General features: G+C 36.7%; 1 protein-coding gene across 1 annotated transcript in view; it reads left to right on the top strand.

The window, feature by feature from the left end:
• Positions 1–295: 295 nt before the first annotated feature.
• Positions 296–27,501, top strand: part of fam135b (family with sequence similarity 135 member B) — a 107,850-nt gene continuing 80,644 nt past the window's right edge. Inside the window, exons 1-2 of the mRNA XM_030147328.1 lie at positions 296–630; positions 18,664–18,760. Of these exons, the coding sequence (XP_030003188.1) occupies positions 18,684–18,760 (77 nt within the window). The 5' untranslated portion in view covers positions 296–630; positions 18,664–18,683. The remainder of the gene's footprint in view (positions 631–18,663; positions 18,761–27,501) is intronic.

Genomic DNA, 27,501 nt, shown 5'->3' with positions numbered 1-27,501 from the left:
ATATCGTTACATCCCTAATATAATAATAATAATAATAATTATTATTATTATTATTATTATTATTATTATTATTATTATTATTATTATTATTATTATTATTATTACATTTAGATACAAGAAGGTCATTTCCGACTTGGAGATATCAGGGGGGCAGGCTGTGACGTCACCTCGCTGGACGCACAGTATAATGCAGCAGGACACACTGTGACTGGGTGCTCACTATTAATATTCCCCTAATGAAACTGTTCACAGTCTAAATATAGAAGGCAAAAAAAAAAAAAAAAAAAAAAACACGGGGGCGTACCGGGAGGATAAACACACAGGCAGATTCCGGGACTGACAGACAGACAGACGGCTGCCGCACTTTCCCAAATTGAAATTCCCGTAAAGAAGAGAGAGACATAGAGAGAGAATACACACAGAGAGAGAGGAGAGAGAGAGAGCGAGAGAGAGAGGGGGGGGACTGCAGAACAGAACATACAGGGTCTGGATGAATAACCATGGCAACAGCAGCAGCAGCAGGACAAGCGGTGATATAAACATTACTAAACCGCGCATCCATCCGCAAACAGCGATTCACTGAGCAAAAGGCTGGATCGTCCGCGGATATTAGACTGCATTTCTTCTAAGGTGAGCCCCCCCTCTCTTTCTTTCTCTCTTTCTTTCTTTCTCTCTCTCTCCTCTGCATGTGACAGCCTCCTGCCTCAGTTGGATGCTTGTTGTCTGTGTGTGCATGTGTGGGAAAACATGAGCAGCCCGTTGTTTCAGCATTGCTCCAAATATACCATAGACTCACCTCAGCTTCAATGAGGATGGGTTTTATAGGTGATGAGTGCAGAAGGGAGTAGCACAAGGGTGTATGTCTGCTGTGGTGGAGCCTATGTGGGGGTAACTTTGTGTCCTTACCAGCAAGTCAGCAAAGCAGGTGGTGATGTGAAGTCCTATCGGTGTTAATCCCATGCAAAATAAAGCAATGTGGAATCAATTGGATAAATAAAATAAAAAGCGGCCAAACTGCAAGTGATGCTGCACATGTAACAGGAACAAAGCAAAGCGTCCACTTCAAAGTGAAACAATGCAGTCGCCTGTTTGTTGTCACAGCAGGCGACGGAATGATATAAATAGAAGTAAACTGATGCTGTTTTATGTAACATGTGGGATATACAGTACTGTCACATTTCCAAGCTGGGGTTAAATCAGGAGACTTGCAGGTCATCTGGTTTTTCACCTCCGGGGTCTTTTGCATTATTCTTTTTGGTGACTCCTGACAGACATTCAGAGTCCAAAAATGATCTGTAAATGTGTTCGGCGACACACTCCAGACTTCATAAGGTTTTTGTAGTTACTTTCGCAGCCTTTTGTGCAGAAAGGCCTTTTGATCCTCGGTGAATCTCATTTAGAGATAGCAGGGATTGGCAGTCACATCCTCTCAAAGTCATAGACCAACTTATTCTACTACCGTAAATTTTCTTTTTTTGGCCTTGACTCAGATTTATTTGTCCTTAATAGCAAATCACCAAATAGAGGCATGGTGGGGGATGGACTAGGGAGTGGTGGTGGTGGTGGTTAGTAAATGCTAGATTATACCATCACATGACTGCTTGCTCAGTGCTTTGCTGTAAAGAACTCTGTGTATAATCAGTTTGGTTCCACTCATTTCCTTGTTAAACAAATGTTCTGTAGCCCATGGGTCTCTTGTAGAGGTCGACTGCTGATGCACTGTACTGATATCTGGACTATTTATAGAGAAAAAAGAATGGTAAACAATACTTAGAACTGATACGGACCTGAGTGAAAATGGAAATGTTAGGATTAGAATTTAAAGAAACATCAACTCTAACAGAGTTTTGATGTAAAGTCTTAATAATAACAAAAAAGGAGGAAACAGCTGATTTCAGAATAAACAACCTGTTGTCATGGATTTGTCCTGTTTACAAGATCTTCTGGCATTTCAATAAGGCAATGCAATCTTTACCTGTATACAGTGTATATAAAAAAAAAACTATACTTTTGAAAAATTACCCCCAGTTCTGCATTTTCTTTTATGGACGTTGGTAGGTAGGGGATTGTTGGATATTTGTCCAAATTTACAGACCCAGGTTTTCATGCATGAGTGAGCAGGGGCAAATTACGTAATCCAAGTTAAAACTGGTTTGCACAAAGTAGTGGTGGGATTCAAATCCAATCAAAGGTCATGGGAGGGGACAATGGGCATCCATCTTGTTTTCCTCAAAATTGTTAACCCTAACCCTAACCCTAACTTGGCCTGTCCTCAGTGACATTTTCAGGCCTAAACAAGTTGAATTAACTTTGAAAGGCAGGAACAGCTGCCATGGGTAAAGAAGTGAAATGGACATGGCGGCCAAATGCCGCGTTTCCACTACGTGGAACCAGCTCAACTCGACTCAGCTCGGCTCGACTCGGTATTCCTGGAGACTGTTTCCATTACAGGATACTACTGATTTTATAGTACCTGGACGTCATAGCGATGTTATTTTCGTGTCATCTGCTCAGAGAGTTGCTGAAAACTCGCTCGTTGCATGTTGTCTTGTCTGAATTTTTACGTCGGCCACCAAAGACTGAATCTCCTCAACCGACCATGGTGTAGTTTTGGGCTGTTATCATGTGGATTAATGTACCGCTATATTTACTGTCCACTTCTGCATCTGTTTTTTGTAAAACGGCGGGTCACAGAGAAAACTGTCTGACCAATCAGTGGTCTGCAGTGTTATACGTCACGGTTTAGTATCGCTTGGAACCCAAAAAACTAGTACTGGGTACCAGATTCCAGGTCCTTTTTCGTAATGGAAACGCAAAAAGGCCAAGTTGAGTCAAGTCGAGTCGAGCCAATACCACGCAGTGGAAACACGGCAAAAGTGTTAATGCTGTAACCTGGCAATTTTGTGGAAAACAAGATGGATGCCCATTGTCCCCTCCCATGTCCTTTGATTGGATTTAAATCCCACTTCTACTTCACGCAAACCAGTTTTAACATGGATTGCGTAATTTGCCCCTGCTCACTCATGCATGAAAACCTGGGTCTGTAAATTTGGACAAATATCCACCAATCTCCTACCTACCGACGTCCATCAAAGAAAATTCCAAAAATTATCAAATGCGGAACTGGGGGTAATTTTTCAAAATGTATAGTTTTTTTTTATACACACTGTATAAGATTTTTGTATTTATTAACAGCTGCTAATGTCAGTTAATGAGGTAATCGCAGTTCAGTCAGTGATACCGAGGTGAGGTAATGCAGTCATAAACTTAAAGGATTTATCTCCTTACAAATGAAATTCGTGGCTGCAGCCCCTGAAGTGACTTCCTGCACATACCAATGAATCAGATAATTAGTTATTCCGTTTAAGTAATATAGAAAATGTTGCTAATCCTCTCTGTAATTAGTAACATACACAGCCTAGCAAAAAGGTTAAAGGTTAACTCGCTTTATTATCCCTGTAGGGAAATTCAGTCTTGGCATTTTACCCATGACACACACAGTACCTAACAAAATCCAATATGGACTTCACTTCTAATAACTCAGTGATTAATGTTTCAGCAGCTTTAACCTGTTTACTGATTCTGTCGCTTCTCATTTATTAAACAACGATCGGTTTAATACAAAGCATAAAGATTAGACTATAGCCACTTTTTCACAGAAATCCTGGAAAAAAGGTAAGATGGTGATCCCACCTTTTTTCCACCACTGACTGATTTCCACAGCCAAGACAAAGGAGTAACAGAGGTGAGACAGGCTGGACTTTTACACAGTGGACCTGCATTCCGGAATCAAAAGGGCGGTGACGCAGCACAGTGTATAGTGTGACGTACAACTTGCATTTCGGAAATCACCTGAGCAGAGTCGGCCTGTCTTTCACCATTCCACAAATGTTAGCGTGGATAGAGTCTTCCACTCGAAGTAACAACAACTCGCGGATCTCGGCGTTGCTCCAGTTCGACATCTTTCTGGTTGCGTTATGTTTGTTTACTGCACATGGCCCATGGGTCGCACATGCATATGTCATCAAAACTAATTAATGACATTCTTGTGGTTCAAACACATTCTGTACATGAATTCAACTCGTATTACAAAAATATCGTCATTAAAATTAGGTTACGTTAGTTTTACCCTACTGATGATGTGTTGTTGCAATAGAATTAATGACATTCTTGTGGTTCAAACACGTTCTATACATGAAATCACCTGGTATTACAAAAATGTCGTCTTTAAAATTAAGTTACAATTAAATTGTCACTTTGGCAATATTGTCATCTTGGTTGCGGAACGAGAGGTGTTCCTTTTTCATAGCGTTCCGGAATCATGCTTCCACCTTTATCATGATTCTGTTACTACCTCCAGAGGCATTACAGAGCTGCGATAAAGGTGGGACCAAATGATCCCATCATTTCGTTTACACAGACATCGTTCCGGAATAAAGGGGAAATATTCCCGGAACAGAAGTGTCGTGTAAAAGGAGCTTGTATTTCAATGGATAAAGTTCATGTGGTCTGATGAGTCCAGATTAACCCTGTTCCAGAGTGATTATCCGTAATGCCTAGTGCCTGTGGGGGCAGTGTTATGATGGGGTTGCTTCTGTTGGTCAGGTCTAGGTTCAGCAACATTATATGTCCAAGAATAATGACAGAAATAAATATATTGAAACGATGCCAAAATCCAAGCCGAAGATTAAAATGTTGGGTGCATGGGACTACTTTTTGGACAGACCGCATATTTTCCATCAGCCTCTCTACTGAGGAGATTAGTTTGCCTGCTAGCGTAATTTGTGTTTTGTATAGTTGGCAATACTGCTATTAGCTAGTAGCTCAGTACAGTCAAAGTACATGAAATTTCATAGTAAAGTAAGTGTTTAATCAAATCAGGTAGGCTAGTTAGAGTAATGGGTGCATCAGAATAAGAAGAGAGGTGGATAAGTGATTACCCATCATGCCTAGTGCCTACAGTAAAACCATGTGGGGGCAGTGTTATGATCTGGGGTTGCTACTGTTGGTCAGGTCTAGGTGCAACAACATTAAATGACAGAAATAAATGTATTGAAGTGATGCCGAAACCCAAGTTAAAGGTTAAAATGTTGGGTGTATGGGACTATTTTTTTGGCCAGACCATGTATTTTCCATCAGCCTCTCTACTAGCAAGATTAGTTTGCCTGCTAGCTTAATTCGCCCGCTAGCTTTTTTGTTTTAGAGTCTGGTTTCGACTGGCTCGATATGTAAAGTGTAATGGGATAACTTTTGTTATGATTTGGTGCTATATCAATAAAATTTGGTTTTAGTTGATTTATTTTTTGTGTAGTTGGCAATACTGCTATTAGCAAGTACAGTGGTCCTTTGTTTATCATGGGGGTTACGTTCTAAAAATAACCCGCAATAGGCGAAATCCACAAAGTAGTCAGCTTTATTTTTTACAATTATTATATATGTTTTAAGGCTGTAAAACCCCTCACCACACACTTTATTCCGTAAGGGCGCCCTACAGCCGCATAACTTCTACCTTCCTTTAGCATGTCCAGAAGTTCAACTTTTTGTGCGATGGTTAGCATCTTCCTCTGCCTTTTGGGTGCGACCGCAGGTGCCTTTGTCAGTGCAGAACATTTCGTCGACATTGTGGGGTTTGTCGGGGAGAAAACTTACAAACATACAGCACTTCAGAGTCACACTGCTAGCGAGCGAACACTTATGTAAATTTGGCAAGCCGAACGCATTCTGTACTGTACAGGAGACACAGCACGGAGGAGATTGATTGACAATGGTCTACAGTCCCTTAGCCAATCAGAACGCAGAACACAATGCATGTTCATATGCTGTAAAAAAAAAAAAAAAAAAAAAAAAAAAAAAAAAAAAAAAAAAAGCATACAAAATTGCACTAAAAAAAAATCTGCGAAACAGCGAAAGGTGAACTGCGTTATAGTGAGGGACAACTGTAGCTCATTACAGTTAATGTACATGAAATTTCAGAGTAAAGTAAGTATTTAACCAAATCAGGTGATCACAGTAATGGGCGCATCATATAAAGAAGAAAGGTGGATGAAGTGATTACCCATCATGCCTAGTGCCTACAGTACAAGCATGTGGGGGCAGTGTTTTCTGTTATCTGGGGTTGCTTCCACTGGTTAGGTCTAGATTAAAAAATTCTTAAATACATGTTGTGACATCGCAGAAGCTCACTGACATGAATCAAAGCTAAAGGCGGTCAAATAAAACATTACAGTGCACGAGTGTGTTTTTGGCCTGGCTGTGTATTTTAGACATTCTTCACAATTATGTATTCATTTAATAAGAATAATCAGATGACTAGATGTAGCCACATTTTCACAAATGTGTAGAACACATCAGGATTCACAGTGGGTTCAGTTCAGGTACTGACACTTGACAGGTACTTGACAGGATGTGGATAGGGAATTGCTTATTACTTAAATGTTTTGGAAAAAAAAACCTGCAGATAATAACAGAAAGTTATCAGATGTAATAGTTCCCACATAATATACAGTGTTACATCATCATATTTGGTGAAAGTTCTTTTGTCTGCGTCCTCCTGAGGCAGTCGCATGTTAATGAATGGAATAATGCCTCAGATTAATTTCCGTCTCTTTGAGCTCTTGTGGCAGCCTCCAGTCATGGCACACGCACAGCCCTCTCTGAGTTACAGTACAATGACACCTCCGTAGTCGGCAAAATCTGCTCATTCCGCATTTCAGTCACAATGAACATGTTCCCTCTTCATCCTGCCAAATTGAGATTGGACATGTCAGTCAACACTCCCGGCCGAGCTGACACCGACGGGAGCTGCTGGAAGGGAAGGACGGCAGCGTGAAGCCAGGCAGGACTTCTACCTGAAGGTGGAGGAATCACTGGAGCTGCAAAAAAACACTGAGAAGGCCGATGTGTGTGTGTGTGTGTGTTTGTGTGTGTGTGGTGTGTGCGTGTGTGTGTGTGTGTGGTCTGCATTAAATAGTAATCAGACAGCAGATGGCTCTTTTGTAATGATTAGTATTTAATGATTCACAGCAAGTAGAAATTCAGAAAGTGATAGCGTTTAAGTGCACAAACAGCAAATTGTAAGCATTAGGATACAAGATGTAGGATACAGATCTGTGTAGGAGCTGATATTACACATCTGCTCCATGTAAAACAGTCTGGCTCTAATGGGGGTGTGTGTACCCCCAGGGGTATGTGGAAGACGCTCAGGGGGTACTTGAAATTTTTAGAGAAAAATAGATTAAATAAGTCATCCTGTACTGAATACAAAAGAAATAATAAGAATTAATGCTGAAATATAAAACACAATAAATACATTCATATAATAATTTTGACACTCCTGGCCTTATTTCATTTAATATTTTTTAAAACTCAGAGCCCCCCCCCCCCCCGAGCTGTGGTAACATTTGAAGAACAATTCTGTCTCGTATTATTCAAGATGAGTTTATTTGAGTAATCAAGCAATTAGTTTCGTTGATGAAAGGTTTATTTATTCTTTAAGGACCAATTCATTTATATTTTAGTCCAATGGCCCGAACTTCTGATGGACTGTTGGTATCAGTTGTCGTCCGTCTGTCTGTAAACAATTTGAGTTGAAGATATTGATGCATTTGCTATTGGTAATACATAGGAAGTCACATACAGGCTTTCATTTGGTGCCATGACCTTTGACCTTGAGTGACCTTGAAAGATCAAACCCAAGGTCATCTGTGTCCAGATTTCTAGAAACGTCTTCTCCAAAACCATCATCCAGAATCAATTTAAATTCATAGCAGAGGTTCCTTGGAATAAGGTCTACCAAGTGTGTTACGAATTTTATGTTATGAATTTTGGAAATTTAAAAAATCCCTATTGTTTTATTACAGGACAAATTTCAAAGTTCTATAACTTCAAAACAGTTGACAATATTAATATAATTACTATTGGCAATACATAGGAAGTCACATATGGACTTTCATTTGGTGCCATGACCTTTGACCTTGAGTTACCTTGAAAGGTCAAATGAGTGTCAATTAATATCTTTAAATATGCTATTGGACTACAGGACCCTTGGTCCTATTTTCTTATCAATGAAAGAGGGCACCAATCAGTTAATATTTTGCACACAAAATTTACTTATTTAAAGATTTGTTGTTTGTTTACAAAGTCTTGAAAATATAAATAGACACCTTTGGTACAGGAACATATTTTGCCAATTTTTTTTCAATCAAAAATACTGAAGCGAGAGTTGGGGGTACTTGGCTGAAATATATATTTCAGGGGGTACTCCACTGTAAAAAGTTTGAGAACCACTGTTATAAAAGACAACATACTGAGGTTGAGTTGGAGAGTTGGTGAAATAAAATAAAGTATGGTTGTTGAAGCCTGTGCCAGGTTAGTGTGTCAACAGCCACATTTTCTGTATTTTTATCTGTTGCCGCCTGATTAGTTCTTCATGGTAAATGCAGCCTTTTAAAAGTAGATCAGAAGCTAATCTAATTATGGCTATTATTTTTTTTCAAAGATGGAAAAAGACACTAGCAGCCTCTGGTTGTACTCTATGTCCCACATGATTCACTCCCAAGTGCACGGCTTGAAATATTCCCAACCAGCCAATACAGTGACAGATTTGAGAATAATCTGCATCTTAAATGTAGTCTGGTTGTGTTAACTTTGTTCAACATTTGCTAAATATGACATGGCATAGCTGTTTTTTTTAGAAATCAAGTCAGAGTTACTCAAAAAAGTGCTTAAATTGCAGTGAGTTATACCAAAGCTCCACATAGTGTTGTCTTCTTAATGAGACATATTTCTGAACAGGGGTGTCAAATTCATTTTAACTCAGAGGCCACATTCATATCAATTAGATTTCAAGCAGACTGGACTGAAAAAGTAACTGCATAACAACCTATGAATAACAACTCCAGATTTACCTCTTTGTTTTGGTGCAAAAAAGTAAAAGTGCAATTTTAACAATTTTATGCCTCAGCTTCTCGTTTACACATTTACAACTCAGAGATCACAGTGGATCTACAAAGACACAAAATGTTTAGTAACAGGCATAATATTGTCAAAATTCCTTTTTTTCCCCCTTTGAAATTTCAGGATGGTAAACATTTTCATTATGTAATTTTACTTTTCCTGCACTAAAACAAAAAAAAAGAGATAAATGTGTCATCATTTATAGGTTACTATGCTATTATTTTACTTGTCTGACCCACTTGAGATAGAATTGGTCCCTTAACTGGAATGAGGTTGACCCCCTTGCCTTCACTGTAAGTTTACTGTATGTAGGATTGGACTCTTTGGTGGACCGGTTTTGACCTCATCTTTGACAGCCCTGTCTTAGAATGATGAGGTCCAGTTAAAGTGGTGTTAACGTTGGAGTCTTAGTTTCTTGGGCCAGTCCTTGTAATAAATCACTTATTCATAGGATGTTATGTTTATCTGTATATATTAACATCCAATTTAGTGCTGCTGGTTTTTAGGGCCAGTCCAGAAATTAGCATGTCTCCAGTTCCGACAGGATTTTTCCATGACCTCATCTAGGTATTGCATAAAATAATAAACACAACAAGGCCATATACGTAACAAGAGCATTAAGGTGTTTGTTGTGATAATAGTGCCCCTGATAATGTGTTGTCTATTCAGCCTCTTGATAGCAACAACTTCATTTTTAAAAGTCAAACTTTCAGAATAAGAGGGATACTTATATCACAAAAATAAGCCTCTGTTTTCTTTAAATATTATGAATAAGTTATACTTTTAATCTATCTTTTATTTGAACTGAAAATAAAGCTTGATTCAAGAATACACTTTCTTAAACTATATACAGTTTATGAATGGAGGAATATTTGCACAATTAATATATTTCATGAGGCAAATGGGTTGCATTTTCAATTTGTGTTGAATAAGAAAGCTCTAGACGACATGATTAAATAAATTAATTTGATATATTTCCCAGTCCTATTTGCATATGTATTTTATACTGTGGGAAAAACGTGGAGATCTTACAAGCTTTGTTTTCTTTCTTTTTTTTCTTTTTTTATGAATTGAACCAAAACCTAAAGGATGATTTAACTTCAAAATGGCAGAACCCTCAAAATACTAACTTGTATCTGGGTTTTAAGTCTTATTTCTGCAGCACGGTCATATCCAAACTGGGTATCAGTTGTTCCTTATTACCCCATGTGTCATATATACAGTATTTCTTTATTGTATCATTTGTCACATTTTTTACATCTCGCCCCTTCAGAGTGAAAAGGTGATGAATATGACAGTACAAGGTCAAAACATGTTTAAAAATACACAAAAAAATCAAAAATCAATAATAAGATAAGATAAGGTGAGATAAGATATGCCTTTATTAGTCCCACAAGGGCAAGTTCCAGGTTTACAGCAGCAAAGTCCACAAGCACACAAGAGCAAAAAGAAGTGCAAATCAAGATAAACACAAATCAAGAAATCTATATACACTATTTACAGCTGTGAACGTGCTGATTATGCCACAGGTTTATTGCACGGTTATTGCACAGAATTTTTGGAGCGATTTTTGTTGTGGAGCCTGACTGCTGCAGGAAGGAAAGACCTGCAATACCTAATGGTTTGATAATTAATGGTTTGTAGCCTTATGTAGCTAACTGGATAAAAAAAAAACAAAGACGTACAAATAGCCCCAAATTGCATATAGACATTCAGAAAATAAAATATATGCTTGTGTGACGTAGGCTGGCTGTTTAACGGTTGGAGGTAAGTGAAACGAGGAAGGAGATGGTGTGGTCCACAATTTAAAAAAAAAAAAATATTTTCAATATTACCTATTTCAAACAAAGTGCAAGTGCTGAAAAAGTGCAAGTGCATATGGCGGTCAGAGCAGCAGTGTCTTCTCCAGCAGCAGAACCACAACTGATTTAAAAAAAAAAAAAAAAATGGGCGCCTTTTATAGTGTTCAGCCAACTGGATAAAACCACTACAACTCCACATGGGATTTACAAATCTACATACATTATTAAAACTAACCTAAAACCTCCATAACTAAAACCCACAACCATAACCTATCTAAAACCCAAGCTATATACCTAAAAACTGTAAACCCAAACACCACAGATAAATAAAAACCTATAAACCAATAAAATACACCTCCTGGCTCCCCCACACATTTCCCTGCCTTGGTCCAGGCCGGAACCTTCTTAAGGACTATTGTTCATGCAGGGAATCTTTTCGCTGACGGACCTGGACACAAGGACAGGGTAAGTACAAACACACTCAACACCATTCACTAAACACTTTAAAATCCACTAACACAGGCACTAAACAAAGTTAAACTTAAATATTGCACATTTCCGTTGCACTCCATCTGTTTGCGATCTAATTTATGTCTCCCTTTTTCTCCAGGGCCAAGTAATCATCATTTAAAATACAAGTACCACTGGATATAAAAACTGAAAAGGAAAGACAATAAAATCAATAAACTACTTTTAAAACCAATCATGTGCAATTATTTTGTTTGTGCAAATATGTTTAAAGTGCTGTGCTGTCAAACTACATGTGCAAGTTAAAGTGCTTAAGTGAAAAAAAGGTGCCTGTATTCATACTTAACAGTGACAAACAGCCTTTTGTCACAGCTTGTTATATGAAAAAGCTTTAGCCTTTAGCCCTATCGGCCCGCTGGTGTGCCTAAAAAAATTATATTAATATTCATCTACTATAAAAATATAATAAATCAGGACAATGGATGTTTTTTTCAACTTGTGCTCAAAGTTTAGACCCTAATGTTAATAAAAGTACATCAAAAGTGTATTTTAGTGCCAACTTTAATGTTCAAACATGATTTTTAATCTTTGCGGGGTGAAATATACGCTATTAAAAAATCTCCGACACAAACAATTAATTTATGCATATCATCGTCAATCCAGCCGAAAAAAACACAGGCGAGGATAAAAAATTCGATTGTCTCTTTTAGTTTGTTACAGTTTACTCAGGCATAGTAATAGATACAATATTTTAGACAATGGGAATAGATTCTGTGAGGTCTGTAAATGTCCATAGACACCAAGAACATCCATATGAATCTTATTATTGTGAAGTAATTCTTCATTTACTTTGGGTATGTCTTTTTAGGCGTTTTTCCCCTGAAAATATGGTCAGGGTTAAACAGGTTAACATAATCATCATAAGTTATACAGGGTGGGGAAGCAAAACGTACAATAACTTGAGGCAGGGATTGAAAGACGGTGTATGACCAATTAGTTTATTGAAAGTCATGAGAATTTATTTGCCACAAGAAAATTGACATAATAGAAAATGTTTTTATTCTATGTGTCCTTCTTTCTCAATAACTGCCTTCACACGCTTCCTGAAACTTGCGCAAGTGTTCCTCAAATATTCGGGTGACAACTTCTCCCATTCTTCTTTAATAGTATCTTCCAGACTTTCTCGTAAACAGTCTTTATGGACACTCCAACTATTTTTCAAATCTCCTTTGGTGTGACGAGTGCATTCAGCAAATCACACACTCTTTAACGTTTGCTTTCTTGATTACTCATATGGGCAAAAGTTTCTGAAAAGGTATGGATAATAGTGTTAGGTATGATTATGACATCAATATATGTTTGGTTTCAAAACAATTGACGTAGTGCCTGCTGAGAAAAAACAACTAAATATTCATTGTAAATTTTGCTTCCCCACCCCGTATATTGAAAAAAAAAAAAGCATGTTCAGAAGCAGTTATTTCTTTTTCAGACCAAATCCTGACCTCTGAAACTAAAATGGCTTTAACATTTTATTCGGATATAGCTGGAGATTACACAAAACCTTGAATAATTGCTTTTGACCCTGTGGTAAAACCTCTGATTGACTGGACTTTTGGCCATTTTTGGGAGGGATTTTAAAGATTCACATAATCAGAATGAAGGATGGAAGAGATCAAATGCTGATCCATGCAACTGTTGTGTATGGATTTGTACAACGCCGGCGTCGTCCTTTATAGATACCATCTCGTGCTGCAAGTCTTCTTCTTCTTCTTCTGATCAGCTGATGCGTTTCATCATCATTGTCAGTATCATTAAAAGATCCACAGCGTATCCCACTTAAACGACATCTGTATGGCTTTGAAGTTCTCAGCGTGGGTGTGTTGGGTTGGTTTGTGCGTGGCTTATTTGATTAGGTTATTGATAAATTTCCAGAAGCAGATAAATCAGTGGATGTGGTGCTTCTGCTGCTGGGGAGTTCCACGTAGAGACTGCATTTAAAGTACACACTGTTCACTCGACTCCTCGCTGCCTATATCGAGCAGCGTCTGAATGTGTGAGACAGCAGTTAACAGATAACTAGGACGCTGCCTTGAAACTCACTACATTAGGAAAGCAATGAAGCGGCTTCAGCTGGCTTTATCAACGCCGGCAGAATCACACTGTACATATTTCTTTTTTTTTTTCCTCACACTCTCCAAACGGCAATAATTGACTCGTGACATTATGACGACTGCAGCTATGTGAGGTCAGCGCACAAATGCCTCACTGTTATTCTGGAACTGAAAGTGTGGCAACGACGAAAACAGGCGGAATCAGCAAGAACAGGCAGATTTGTTGTGTCATAGGGAAAGTGCAGCAGCGCGAGGCTGCTAATGCATTACAGGGAAAAAAGATTTCTCAGCTGAGTGTGTTTTAACATGGGCACAGTCACCTTTTGCCGTCATCTAGACTGTTCTTTTATTGAAGTTTTAGTTTGTTTGTTTGTTTCTCTGTGCCTGGCAACATTTTGACCCTATCTGCATATAACTAAATAATTCAGGTGCTTCACTTTAAAAAACCAACAAGAAGTAGATTTTTCTTGTAAAATTAAACAGTAAACATGTGACATTCGGGCATGCTCATGTACATATATGAAGGTTGTGTTGAAATATGTTTTTTGTTGGAAGCAGTTTACATATTTCTGTTTTAATTTTGTCTTAGATAGATACGTGTACACAGATAAACTGAGAGCAGCAATTCCATGCATGTATCATAGTGTGGGTAGTGAATGCTAATGTGCCATATTTGTCCCTAGAGGGGCTTTTACAGTCTCAAAAATGTAAAATATCAAGTATGACCTTGGTCTGGTTTGAAAGGAGTATTGCAAAATAATGTTATGCTCCTTAAAAGTGATTACAGCAGCAAAACAAGAATACATACTAACTTAATTTTTAAGCTAATGAGCAGAGAGCAACACTAGCTACTATTAGCTTAGCGGTGAAGCAGCTAATGCCGTATAGCTAGCAACATTTTGTAGCCTCTGAAAAGAAGAAAAGGCGTGTTAACAAAGCGAAGGAAGCAGATGTATTTTTATTAGTTTAAAAAAAAAAACGGGGGACGGGGGGGTGTTATATTTCTTCCCACTCCTTTTCGAGTGCAGAAAAATTTTGTTTGACCATGTTGTATGGTTCTTTGTTATCTGATGATTCTATGTGCTCAAAATAAAACTACACTACTACTACTACTACTACTTACCACAATATCAACAACGGAGATTATTCAAGACCTGTTATTGAGTTCTTTCAAATAACTGTTTCGGCTTGAGACTTAAAAACAGTGTTTTCAGTCCTGGAGCCCACATTAGCTTAAGAAGCTAGCTAATGAAAACTGACACAGCTAGCTAGCAGTTAGCATAAAGAAGAGGCATTGTGACAACATTTGTGGCCATATCAGCCTGATCTAACACCTTGTGAAATGTAATATAGAAGATATCCAGTGGGAGTTACATTTTTTTTAAAGAATTTTTCATTGTCCAAGCTGGCATACTGTAAACAATTATTACTACACATAGGGGTTATCAAAGGGAAAGTGGCACGAGGTCAGTGGTGGAGCCTTTGCACACAGATGAGGTAAGAGGTGTCCAAAATGTCTTTTTTTGAGATGTGAAATTCAAAAGATGTAGTCAAAGGGCAACAGATCTGTCTCCACAGTTAGCATCCAGTGCTGTAAATTGGCTTGACACCCTCCATTGTTGTTCCTGAATAGAGGTTATCTGTTTGGCTAGTTCTTGAATAATTGTATTTAGGTTGGAAGCGATGTTGTTTTGGTGGAACACACATGCATGGAGAAGCCTGTTCTGCTGTTAAAATTACTAAATCCATTTGAATGTTAATGTGTTTTTAGCACAAGTTGCCATTTTTACAGTATAGTTACGTGGAGATTGTTTATTCATCGGCTAAAATTTACTTAGGGGGTCAAATGAGTGGCCATTTTTGTCAAAAAAAAAAAAAAAAGCTGTAAGAAATGCCTAGAATTGTGTTGAAATAATGCTAATACATCTGTGCACAGACTACTGATATTATTTGACAGTGGAAGCTCTATTTTCAGAAATATTGGATTTTTGAATAGCACGTGTATGTGAAAACTTTTGCTGGTGGACAGACGTGACATTACCCATGATACTCTGGTCAGTACCAGTACTTTATTAGTAATAAACTTATAGACTTACTATTGCTAATTCTCCTCTTATTCATAAATGTTAGTATTGTGGATGTAAAACAATAACAGCTGACACAAAAACACAAAATGTGGCAGTGGACGGATGTGACATGGTTGTTACAGATCCCATCATACTGATGCTCGGCAGCCATGTCACCGTTTACACTAATGATCCCTGTGCAAAAACTAGGATCAGAATTATTTATTGTATAGTTTATCATCATACTAAAGAGTAAATAACAATATAGAATTGTTATTTCTTTATAAAAACGCTTATTATTAGAAAATTGTTGATTTAAAAAGTGACGTGTGACATTCTTCATGTATGTATTGGTGTAACATAAGCAGGATGGATCAGCACCATACTCCATATTACAACCTGTAAAAATAAAACATGTGATATGTAGTATATAATCTTGTAAGAAAAACTGGGGAATCTAAAAGAATTGAATATTTGTTTTTCAGGTAAAATCAGGTAAAATATAACTTGGCCATTTGTGACATAAAAATATAGCATTAATTGTGATGAAATTGGACATTTTTGAGCTGAAAACATAGTTCATATGACCATTAACATGTTGTAACAGAACTGAAATCCTGTAAATTTGCATAACTTGCATTTACCAACACAAAGTTCCTTTAGGGATTCACTTATATTGATTTCTTATGCACAAAGACATAAATAAGACCTCTAAGCAAGTTTTAGCCGTCATGTAAAGGGGAAATAAAACATAGATAGCGAAAGGACATAGAATAACAATCCTACCACTTCAAGGCAGAAGTATTCACTCTTACTCTGGCAGAGTTCTTCCACTGGAATTACAGTTACAGCCAGCAAATATTTGTGTACAGCTTTGTCTACAGCTGTGTGAAATCATTCACCAGTTGTAAGACAGAGCGATTCCTCCATTTTTATTATCATAATTAGCCGATATTATTGTGTGCTGTTTGTAATGTGTGAGAGTTTGATGGGTGGTGTTGGACGGGCTTAACAAAATATCAATAAATATAATTTTTGTAAGTAATAATTAAAATATAAGTTGACAAGATAGCCACAAACTGGAACAAACTGCAATTAGCTGTAACTTTTTGTGCTTTACTTGCAGCTAACAATACCCCAGTGTCTAAGAATGGCACAATAAAACCAAACTTTCGAAATAAATCTCCTTAATATGGAATGAAACAGTAATATGCTTTTAGGCCAGTTAAGCTGCGGCCTGATCACAATGCATAAGTGAAACTGCATATCTGAAAATGTATTTCATAGCAGTTTCTGTTAGTGTGATGATAGTTGTGTGCATTTTCCACTCTGGTCGTGTCTCGCCATATCAACTTCTACCACACTTACAGGAATATTATTACTGAAAACGGCACATGCAAGGATTGTGTTACAGAGCATTCAATGAGGGGTCATTTGATACACTTTACCGTAAACACTGTCTGTGTTTTAGCTCCTTTTGATCGGTAGCAGCTCAGTTTTACAGTGTTTCAGGTTTCAGAACCCTTTCTACACTTGATTTGATGCATTTTGCCATGACTTTATCAATGTCTCACTGAGTGTATGGAATAAAAGGAAGGCTGCATGTGTACATCAGCCTGTTATTGTTATCTGTAAGACCCTGAAGATAATACTCAAGGCCAGATGACATGGTAATTGTGCGCTGTCGAGATACAGGCGTTTCCTCAACATAGGGTAGAGGCATCTTTAACAAGTGACTCATACTTCTTTTTGTGGCATTAGAAAGAAAACAGTCACTTTTTCAGGGTCTGGATAAACTTTAATGTTATATTTTGAGTAAACAAGACAAGAGGACAATCATTTTGCCAGACATTTTTACTGCAACAAAAGAAAACCATAGGGCATAAACGTCTCCAGTGCAACATCGCTGAAGGTTCAATTGTGCATGCATATGTACCAATGGGCAGCTTGTGTCGAGTTGTACTTCTAAGCTCATGGTATTGTGTTTTATTACAGATATAAAGGAATAGAAGAGAGGTACTGAAGAACTTAGTGTAAAGATTATTGTGGAAAATATAACATAAGTCCTCTGCATTGAAAACTCTGCTTAGACTATTATCATTATCGTAGCAGTTAGCTAAAGGCAGCTAATGCCAAAAAACAAGTGGCTTTGAGTACAAGAGAGATTTCATCAGAAACTTAAACCAAGTAAACAAGCATGGATAAATCTTGCATTTAGAATTTTAAGAAATTAAATTGGAATTCATTATGAAATTTACAATGAATATAACTGTCAGTTTCAGGTTGTGCTTGCGCTTCTTACTGCAAAATTTGTTGATGTTTCTTTTCCTCCACAGGCTAAAAAAAAATCACATTATGTATTTAAATCAGTTGCATGTATTACAGACTGCATGTAAGCTTTTTCACTTCTCCCTGCATTTATGCTATGCTAATCACAAAATACACAAAGATTTGCTTCTGAAAATGTTCAACTATTCCGTAAAAGTGGAGAATTTACATATGCTTTTGCAAAATTTGTGTTGGATTCTGTTTCATTCTTGGAGTCAGTCATCCCTTTTTCTAAGCTAATAGTAGCAAACATTGCTCAGTTTCCACATCAAAGAAGCAGAAGAAGAGGCATTGAAGTAACATTAAATGAACAAAATGAGATTTGTAGAAAACAAAAACAACCTGAATCCTATGTATGGAAATCAAAGTAAAGGCTGTTATTATGGATGTAGGCAACTGAAACGAGGTGTTAGCTTAGTAATGGTGTTAGCAGATTTTAACAGTCTTGTCTTTGCACACAACATCACATATTTTCAGGATGTTTTCATGGAAAACAGTTGTTAATTTAGAAATTGAGCTAGCAACCATCAGCTAGCAACCAGCTTCCAGCACAAAACACTCTAAAATCTTACAAATTGAACCTTTAAGGTGGATAACTATAGTGATTACAGGTCCAACTCTTGTAATTATATGACAAAAAGATCCCTTAATAAGACTGAGAATCAAAGAGCCTCCTCTACACATGAGTGTTCTCAGTTTCAGATAATTATACCACAGGTTGGGGTTAAGTTTTCAAGTTTTGATGTGGACATGGATAAATTCATAGCTTCCTGGGTTTTACACTGAGTCATATGACCGTTGCAAACATGGGGAAATAATATGAGCTTGCTTCAGAAATGTGACCATTTCCCTTTTCTTTCACTATGTCATTTTTCTTTTGTTTTTCTTTTTCTCGGACATGTCACACTGATTAAATGTCTTCACTTTTGACAGGTGATGAGTGGGATTATATCATGTCTGAAGTACAGGGAACACTGGAGTTTTCTGTAGAGCTGCACAAGTTTCACAATGTGGATCTGTTTCAAAGGGGGTAAGTGAAGTCTGTCTGCACAAATCCCATTATAGGAGTACATTATTTGTTTTATTTTCTGACCTTAAAACTGGCAACTCAGCAAACGAGTACACATACAGACTATGCATATTGTGCTGACAAAGGCTCCAGCATATTTGAATATTAAGGCTTTGACAAGGCCACCTCAATGTAAATGTAGATGTTTTGAGCAGCTATAGGAAAACCTGGTGCAGTGACTCCGTGGTTTCAATCTGATTTATTGTCTTTAATTATATAAACCATTACGTCTCAGCAGGGTTACAAACTGTGACCAATCTATAGCTGTACATTTGAATGACAAAAGCAGGCAAAACCATTTGCAGTTATTTTACCAAAGTAATATCTATATTGCACAGATCATTTGTGTTTCTGCTTGCTAACATAGACCCCAAACACTGAATACATAAAAATAATTTTGAATATACTTTATATTTATACCCAACAGGTTAAAGAGAGAATTAATTCGCATAAAACAGTACACACCAATCAGCAGGCAAAGTGGTATTTATGTTGATTATCTCATTCCAGTGGGACCAGTCAGTGGGTGGGATACATTAGGCAGTAAGAGAACATTTAGCCCTTGAAGTTGATGTATTAGAAACAGCAAAATGGGCAAGAGTAGGGATCTGAGCAACTTTGATAAGGGAGAAATTGTGAAGGTCAAATCACTGGGTCAGAGCATCTCCAGATCTTGTTGTTGATCGTGTAGTTGTTCAGTCTTAAGTGGTTAGTACCGACCAAAAGTCTAAAGAACAACTGGATCTCAGCCAATCGAGCATCTATGGCAGTGTTTTTCAACCTTTGGGTCGGGACCCCACGTGGAGTTGCCTGGAATTCAAATGGGGTCGCCTGAAATATCTAGTAATTGGTAAAAAATAATTTAAAAAAAACCATACTAATAAAAAATATATGGTGAGTTGAGAGAGACAATCACAATACATAAAAGACATGATAAACTGAAGCTGAAACTGAAGCATTGTGGTACTTTTTATCTGTCAAATGTTCATTGTGGTCAGTTTCAGATGCTGCAGCTCTTTCATAATTCATAGTTTGAGTTCTTGTTTGTTCAGTATTAATTGTCAGCCTTGTGAATCCAAGCTGGACTGACTGTACATATCCTGACCAAGGAAAATAAAATTCTCACTTTATGCAGTAACCTACACCTGGCTTTTCTGCCTCCGTCCATAATAATATATATTATATAGTTTAAATGTTGTCTAAAATTAATGTTTATTTGCAACATAGTACAGCAAACTATTATATGATCAAAAACAAATTGATTTTAGCAAAAAAAAAAAAAAAAAGGGTCCGTTTTGAATGTCTGGGGTTGGCAGAAATTTGTGATGTTAAAATGGGGTCACGAGCCAAAAAAAGGTTGGAAACCACTGATCTATGGGATCAGAACATTATCACCACCTGTCTAATAATATTGTGTAGGTTCCCCTTTTTCCACAAAAAAAGCTCTGACTCGAGGCTTAGACTCCATCAGACCTCTGAAGTCATTCTGTGGTATCTGGACCAAGATGTTATCAGTAGATCCCTGAAGCCCTGGAGGTGCAGAGGTGGACCTACATGGATCACATTTATTTATCCAACACCTCCCACAGATGATCAGTTGTCCTTCGATTGCGATGTCCTTCCTTAGTCCATATTTGGTCAGTACTAACCACTGCAGACCAGGAACACCCAACAAGCCCTGCAGTTATGGAGAAGCTGTGACCCAGTCATCACTGTTACAATATGGACGTGGTCAAAGTGACTCAGGTCCTTATGTTGCTCATTTTGCTGCTTCCAACACATCATCTTCAAGGGCTAAATGTTCACTTGCTGTCTAATATATCCAACACAGTGAAAGGTCCCATTGTAATGAAATAATCTATATTATTACCACTTCTCCTGTCAATGGACAGAATGTTATGGAGGATTGGTGTAACTTTGTATTAGTCTGACTTCCTGTGCTTTATAAACTTAACAAAACATCTGTTATATTCTACATAAATATATCTGAAGAACAACTGAAATAGGATACATATAAATTAAGTGCATCATGTCCGCAGAAGAGTGAGTTCCTGCTTCTGTTGTGTGTAAATTAAGTGATCATGTTATTACTCTATTATTGTCAATGTATTATCATTTTTAATCCAAAAATGGCACATATATGTTATTGATTTACTGTTAGCAGGTCATCATGTTACCATCAAAATATGATCATACTGTTACTTTTTGCATTATCTTTAAATGTGTTCCATCTGCTATTGGCTCTGGTATTATTACCAGATTAGTAGAAACTATTACTGTGTTAATACAGACCCGTAATGTAAAGTACTAAACAAAAATACAGAATCAGACGAGATACTGGGTCCTTCATTACCAGACAGCGTTACCCACAGAAGAAATAATGATATATACAATGAAATTTGCAACGACCATGAATGTGTACATGCATTTTGAGCCCATAATGAACACGTAGCACAGCTGTTCAGATAGAATCTGTATAAATTTGATACTTGGTAGTATGGTCAGAGTGCTCTGACTTCAATGCCTAATAAAGATAAAGACTTGGCTCTTCTGCAAATGTACTGTGAAAGTGATGAAGAATGGGTGAATACTAATGAAGATATGAGTCATGCTGCACTGATGGAGGTGCAATGTAATGTACTCTGTAAATCAAAGTCACATACTCTTCCACCTGTTTCGGTTTTTTCACTGTTAGACAGACTCGCTGCACTGAAAAAAAAAAAAAAAATCTAATTTGTTAAGCAATTTTTAGATGAGCAGGATTTTGTCAGGCGTGCTTGGGAAAGTACCCATAATCCCCAGGAATGGCATCCTAGAACATTGTGTAGTCCAGTCAAATGATGGTTTACAACTACAGCATGACTTCAATCCAACTGCAATCAACAGTGAACACATGCTTTTCTTTATTTAAACTCCTTCAGCAGCTAACATAATCTTTTTGGATTCACTTTTTTTAAATATATACAGGATATATAAATTCCGTGACATAAAAAATGAGCCACGTTTATCCTGCCATGATGCGTCTGCAGGAAGATTATCTGCTCCTCATCTGCTTGGCCTCTGGCTCGCTGAAATGCCGGCTTTGTTAAAATGATTTTCTCTTTCCAAATGGGACGGACTAAAGCTTTATCATGGTAATCCCTTCAGTCGAGTGCACTAATATGTTTGTTTTGACAGGTTGCTATGTTGCTTCAGAAGGACAGGACAGTAATGCATACATGAAACTCTTTAAGGATAGTTTAACCACCAGGACCTACACATCTAACCACACTGAAATGTAACTGCTGAAATCAGTGCTAATCCTCATACTGGACTAAAGAACCATGCAGCTGGACACTTTGAGCTGCACTCTGATTGCATTTAAATCACTGATTATGTCTGTATTTAATTTGTAATGAAGGCAGATGCAGTATAAAAGCACTTTAAGGCTAATCTAGAAAATTGGACAGATTTTTTTTCCAAATACACAAATTACAAATCCAGCTGCATTTTCTACAGTCGTTTCTTAATTTGGTGAACATCAAAATGCAAAACACTGCCAGAGTTGACAAAAGTACATACTTTTACTGCAGTAAAAGTGAACAAACGCAGGCTCTGACATGTACTCTAACTATAAAAACTGCCTTTTGAACCATATTTCTTTCAGGGATAATTATGTGCAAAGCTGGCTGAACCTCCTGTTATATTAGTTTAGTTAGATTAGTGGTTTGGCTTGTGACCCCATTTTAACATCACAAATTTCTGCCAACCCCAGACATTCAAAACAGACTTTTTTTTTTCTTGCTAAAATCAATTTGGTTTTGATAATGTAATAGTTTGCTATACTATGTTGCAAATAAACATTAATTTTAGATGACATTTAGTCTATATAATGTATATTATTATGGACAGAGACAGAAAGTCAGGTGTAGATTACTGCACAAAATGAGACTTTTATTTTCCTTGGTCAGGATATGTACAGTCAGGCCAGCTTGGATTTGCAAGGCTGACAATTAATACTGAACAAACAATAACTCAAACTATGAGCACGCGGTCACATGATCGGGTCAGTCAAGATATGTCCTCTCAGATATTATTTCCTGCATTTTATTTGAATTTGATTTTTATTAGGAAGAGTGTGTGGTGTTTTAATTATAATAAAATACAGTATATATAGAATCATTAAAAAATATTTGTATTAGTAATTTTATTTTTTTTTATCAATTACTAGAAATTTCAAGTGACTCCATTTGGATTCCAGGTGACCCCAGGGTTGAAAAACACCGTTTTAACCCCTTAATGTCGACTACTGCAAATTTGCATCAAACCATTTCCATTACAGAATCAGTTGAGATAGTGTATGTATTTCCCAATACCAGTTGAGGCATATTCGATATGTGCATAGTCATGACAACGAAAATAATTTTGTGACATCAATAATACCAGCTCCTGAGGACGGAAAATCTGCTTTACTTTTCATTACTGTTGACCATTATGCCTGTTGTCACAAATTTGCACCATACCCAGTGATGCAAATATCCATTTTTTTTTATCTGTTTTATGTGCTATAGTCAAGTTAAAACTTAACTTAGCATCTGCTTGAAAGCAAAAAAGCAAAAACACAAATAATTTATTTTTAACCCATAAAGACCCAGTGCTAGTTTTGTCACAGTTCCCAAATGATATTTTTCTCCACATTTAACCTTTCTTAAGTAATGTATCACCATTTATCATAATATCATCCTCTCTATTTTGCAGTTTTTCAGTAAAAATCTGGTATTTTCTGACATTTAATTCACCGATCATGTACTTTAATCATCATGCTGAGATGACATTTGAGGGTTATTATACCAAAAACAGAGAAAACTGAAGAAAAAAAAAAGATATTTTCAACAAATATATCAATAACTGAGCAAAAAACAAGTGTCTCCATCCGCTGTCATTGATCCAACTAAATGGGTTTTACTGGTGAATCAATGTTGTAGAAGATGACGATGTTTCTACGTTCACTACGGAGCCTCTGAACGTCCAAATGGGTCATATCTGATGACCATAAAAAGATGACAAACTGCATTTTACGTCAGTTATTTACATGGATTGATAAAATTAGTGGATCAACAGGTATTGAACAGTTTAGATCAGTAGATGTTTTTGGATGCTGGTGGTTAGTTGGGTCTTTATGGGTTAAAATACTTATATATAAATTCAGGCGTTAAGGGGATAATACAAAAAAAAACAACAAAAAAAACAAACAAACCTGAAAGTAAAACCTCATGACACCATTTCTCCAGTGCCCAGTCTCCACATCTTGTCTGTTTTTATGTATTTTTTGAGTCTTGTTCTGATCCGTCACAGTGCTTTGTCTTGTGTCTTTCATGTCATGTTCATTTTGCTCCATCATTTACGTCGTCGTGTAGTATATACACCAGTGGATGCATCAAAGGATCACCTGTTTTTGTGTGTCACCATCTCATCTTTTCAAGTTAAACTCAGTCTCAGTGTTGGTACTCGACGATGCAAAAGGAAGATAATTGAAGTAGAAAGCTGGTTTTCAAAATGTAAGGAGTCGAAAATACAGATATTTGCAGTAATATTTGGATAAGTGAAAGGAACGAATACCTGAAAATGTCTATGTGCACTGCACCAAGAATGGATTAACATATTTGCTCCCCACTGAAGATGAGTGCAGTGCAGAGACTCAAACACGTTCAGTTCACAAGTCTGTAACTCTATTTTAAGAGATTGTTTTCACCATTTATTTATTAACTGACCATCAAAATCTTTCAGGGCTCTTGTCTGTCAAGCCTCTCTCTTTCGAAGCGCTGATGTGATGAGTGTGTTCTCAGTCTTCGGTTTCTCAGACTGCCATCGCCCTCCCCTCGAGAGCCGAAAAATGCTTTTATTCAGAGCTTGAACTGTCAAAGTGACCTTTTCAAAGACATCTTTTCCATTGCTGTCCATGACTATAGTCTGCAATGTCATGTAAATCAATGTTCAGTCTTTTGTCATTGTTTTTTTATTTCATGTAAAATCTCATATTGCTGATATTACACTGCCTTTGAATCCAATTACTTATGAAGCTGCATTAACCCCCTTTTCCCCCCCATCAGCGACTGGTTCATTTAAGTCTTTAGTTTCAGTGAATTTTACTCCAGTGGTTTAATTTGTGCAGTAGAACTCAAGTGAAACATTGGCATTATTACGTCGTCTTCATTATTAATAAGAGTTTTACCATTTATTCTTTAATAATTCAGTCACATTTGTACAATCCATGGCTGATTCTGTTTCACATGACGTTGTTAACTTCTCGTGCATGTGAGGAAGGACATGTTTTCATATTCCTCAACTAGGGATGTAACGATATGAAAATTTCATATCACGGTTATTGTGACCAAAATTATCACGATTATCATTATTATCGCGGTGTTGTTGAAATTGTGCTCAAAATGTTCAAAAAGTACTTATACACGCATTGAAATAATTTAACCAAGTTGTATTTTGGAAAAAAAAAAATGGCATAATGTACTTTCTGTTGGCAAAAACATTCAAATATTAACCCTTAGTGGTCTGAGCCTATTTTGTCTGTTTTTCAGTACTTTTGATTTTGCCTTTATATACTATATAAACAAATGTTTACTATAACCATGTTTGGTATCTGTTTTTTCAGCACAACTTCATCAATATCATCTGTCTATTATTTTTTCACTTTAACCTACTATAAAAATATAAAAGGATTGAAAACGAACAAAAAAATATAAAATCCAATTTGAAAAATGAATATACTTTTTTGCATAAATAACATAAAGATGCTTAACAAACCTTTTCAAAGACTTTAAAAGTGAATATTGTTTCCAAATATTAGGTATATACAATGAAATTGTAATAAATTAAAACTATACTCAAATATTTGACATAAAAACAGATCTTTACATAGGCGTTTTCTCTGGAAAAGTGCAGTAATCAAACACGGTTATTATGATAATTAGAATTTAAACGGTAATACTAACAGTCTGCAATTTTACCGTGGTTTATCGTTATACCGGAAATCGTTACATCCCTATCCTCAACATTCCATGTAGACAGGCTTTACATCAGCGTTTGCAAAAGGGTGTCATTGTCAATATATGCCTTGTCACATGGTTCCTACACAAGTATGGAAAGTATGGAAAAGTATGGAATTTGATTTTTTAAATTTCCAGGTCTGGAAAAGTATGGAAATTGGAAACAAATGTCCAGAAAAATATTCATGTTTCCAAGACTGTTACCACTGTTCTATTTTCTAAAACATAAAATTGTGATTATCTAAAAAAAAGAAATGGATCAATCTGTTTTTTTAGGGCTCTTGCTAGTGCAGCAAAAATGTTTGTGTCAGAGCACATGCAGTAGGCTACGCGTCCCAGAAAAAATTTGGCCAGATTGACAAGTTGAATGCCCATTCTTCTGCTCTTATCCTCCTCCAACCCATTTTAAAGCCCACCCAGGTGTCGTCAAGTTTCACTGCTGCTTTGACGGACAGGTGATGTCCACACACTGTTCATGAGCGAGCTGTTCAGTGTGCCTTGTATGATCGTTGGCAGAACTCACAATGGGTAGATGTAAATTCTCTGACGACTGGCTCATAAATCCCAAATATTAAGACATCTGGAAATTAGGGTCTGGAAAAAGTATGGAATTTTGACATTTCAAATGTGTAGGAATCCTGTTGTCAATAATGTGAAAAACCAAAATACTGTATTTCCCTTTCATCCAGTGTTGCATCTTTAGGTAGGAGTACATAATTTAGCCAGAGGGTGATGAAATGTTTTTTTTATTCACATAACCTTGTTTCTGACACTGAGGAAACACATTAGTAAGCTGAAACTCAGACTCAGCTTCATTGTCATTCGATCAATGCTACATAACAGAACGAAATACAGTTACCCAGGTTTTGCTTTTGTAGCACAGATGATAAAAAGGATAAAATATGAAATAAAATATATAAAAGGTAAATAGGGTAGAATAAAAGCTACCATCAAATGTGCAAACAAAATAAAGATAATAAAATAACTTCTTAATACGTACAAACTTTCACAGTATGCAGCATGAGCGACAATGAAATGATGTGGTTTTGTGACTTAGCGGCATCGTGACGCTGTTAAGGTGTGTAGTGGACAGGCTATTGGGGGGGCATCCTTTTGGTGGTGTAAATAAACCATACAAATGAACTGGATACTTAGCATTTTATAGGCCACTAAAAACAGCAGCAGTTTACTTTTAACTCAGATGTACATCTTCATTGGTAATTGGGTACTAGCTAACTACCTGCTAACTAGGGATGCGTATTGGCAAGAATCTGGCAATACGAAACAAATCACAATACTAAGATCACGATACGATATATCATGATACTGTTAAAAAGGCAATTTTTTGTTTGTTTCTTTTCTTAAATGGTTATTTCCTTGAAGAATTGAATTACACCAGAATTATACACAAATACTAAACACATTTTCATTTGATCACAACAGGATCTGATGCTATATCCCAAAATTTTCCTGTGTTAAAACTTAAATTATGTTTTACAGACATTACAGTTTAAGATCCTGTTCAAATGTTCATGTTTTATTACTTCATAACTATCATCATAACATTATTTTTGTGCAGTCCCAACAAAGGAACTAACATCATTTAATACAAGAGTGTTAAATAATAATAAATAAAATATAAACAAAAGAGAAAAACAAAAA

The sequence above is a fragment of the Sphaeramia orbicularis genome, chromosome 11 (assembly GCF_902148855.1).
Source record: "Sphaeramia orbicularis chromosome 11, fSphaOr1.1, whole genome shotgun sequence".
Taxonomy (NCBI): Eukaryota; Metazoa; Chordata; class Actinopteri; order Kurtiformes; family Apogonidae; genus Sphaeramia; species Sphaeramia orbicularis.
Note: the sequence above shows the minus strand (reverse complement) of the source record. Positions and strands in the feature narration are given on the sequence as shown.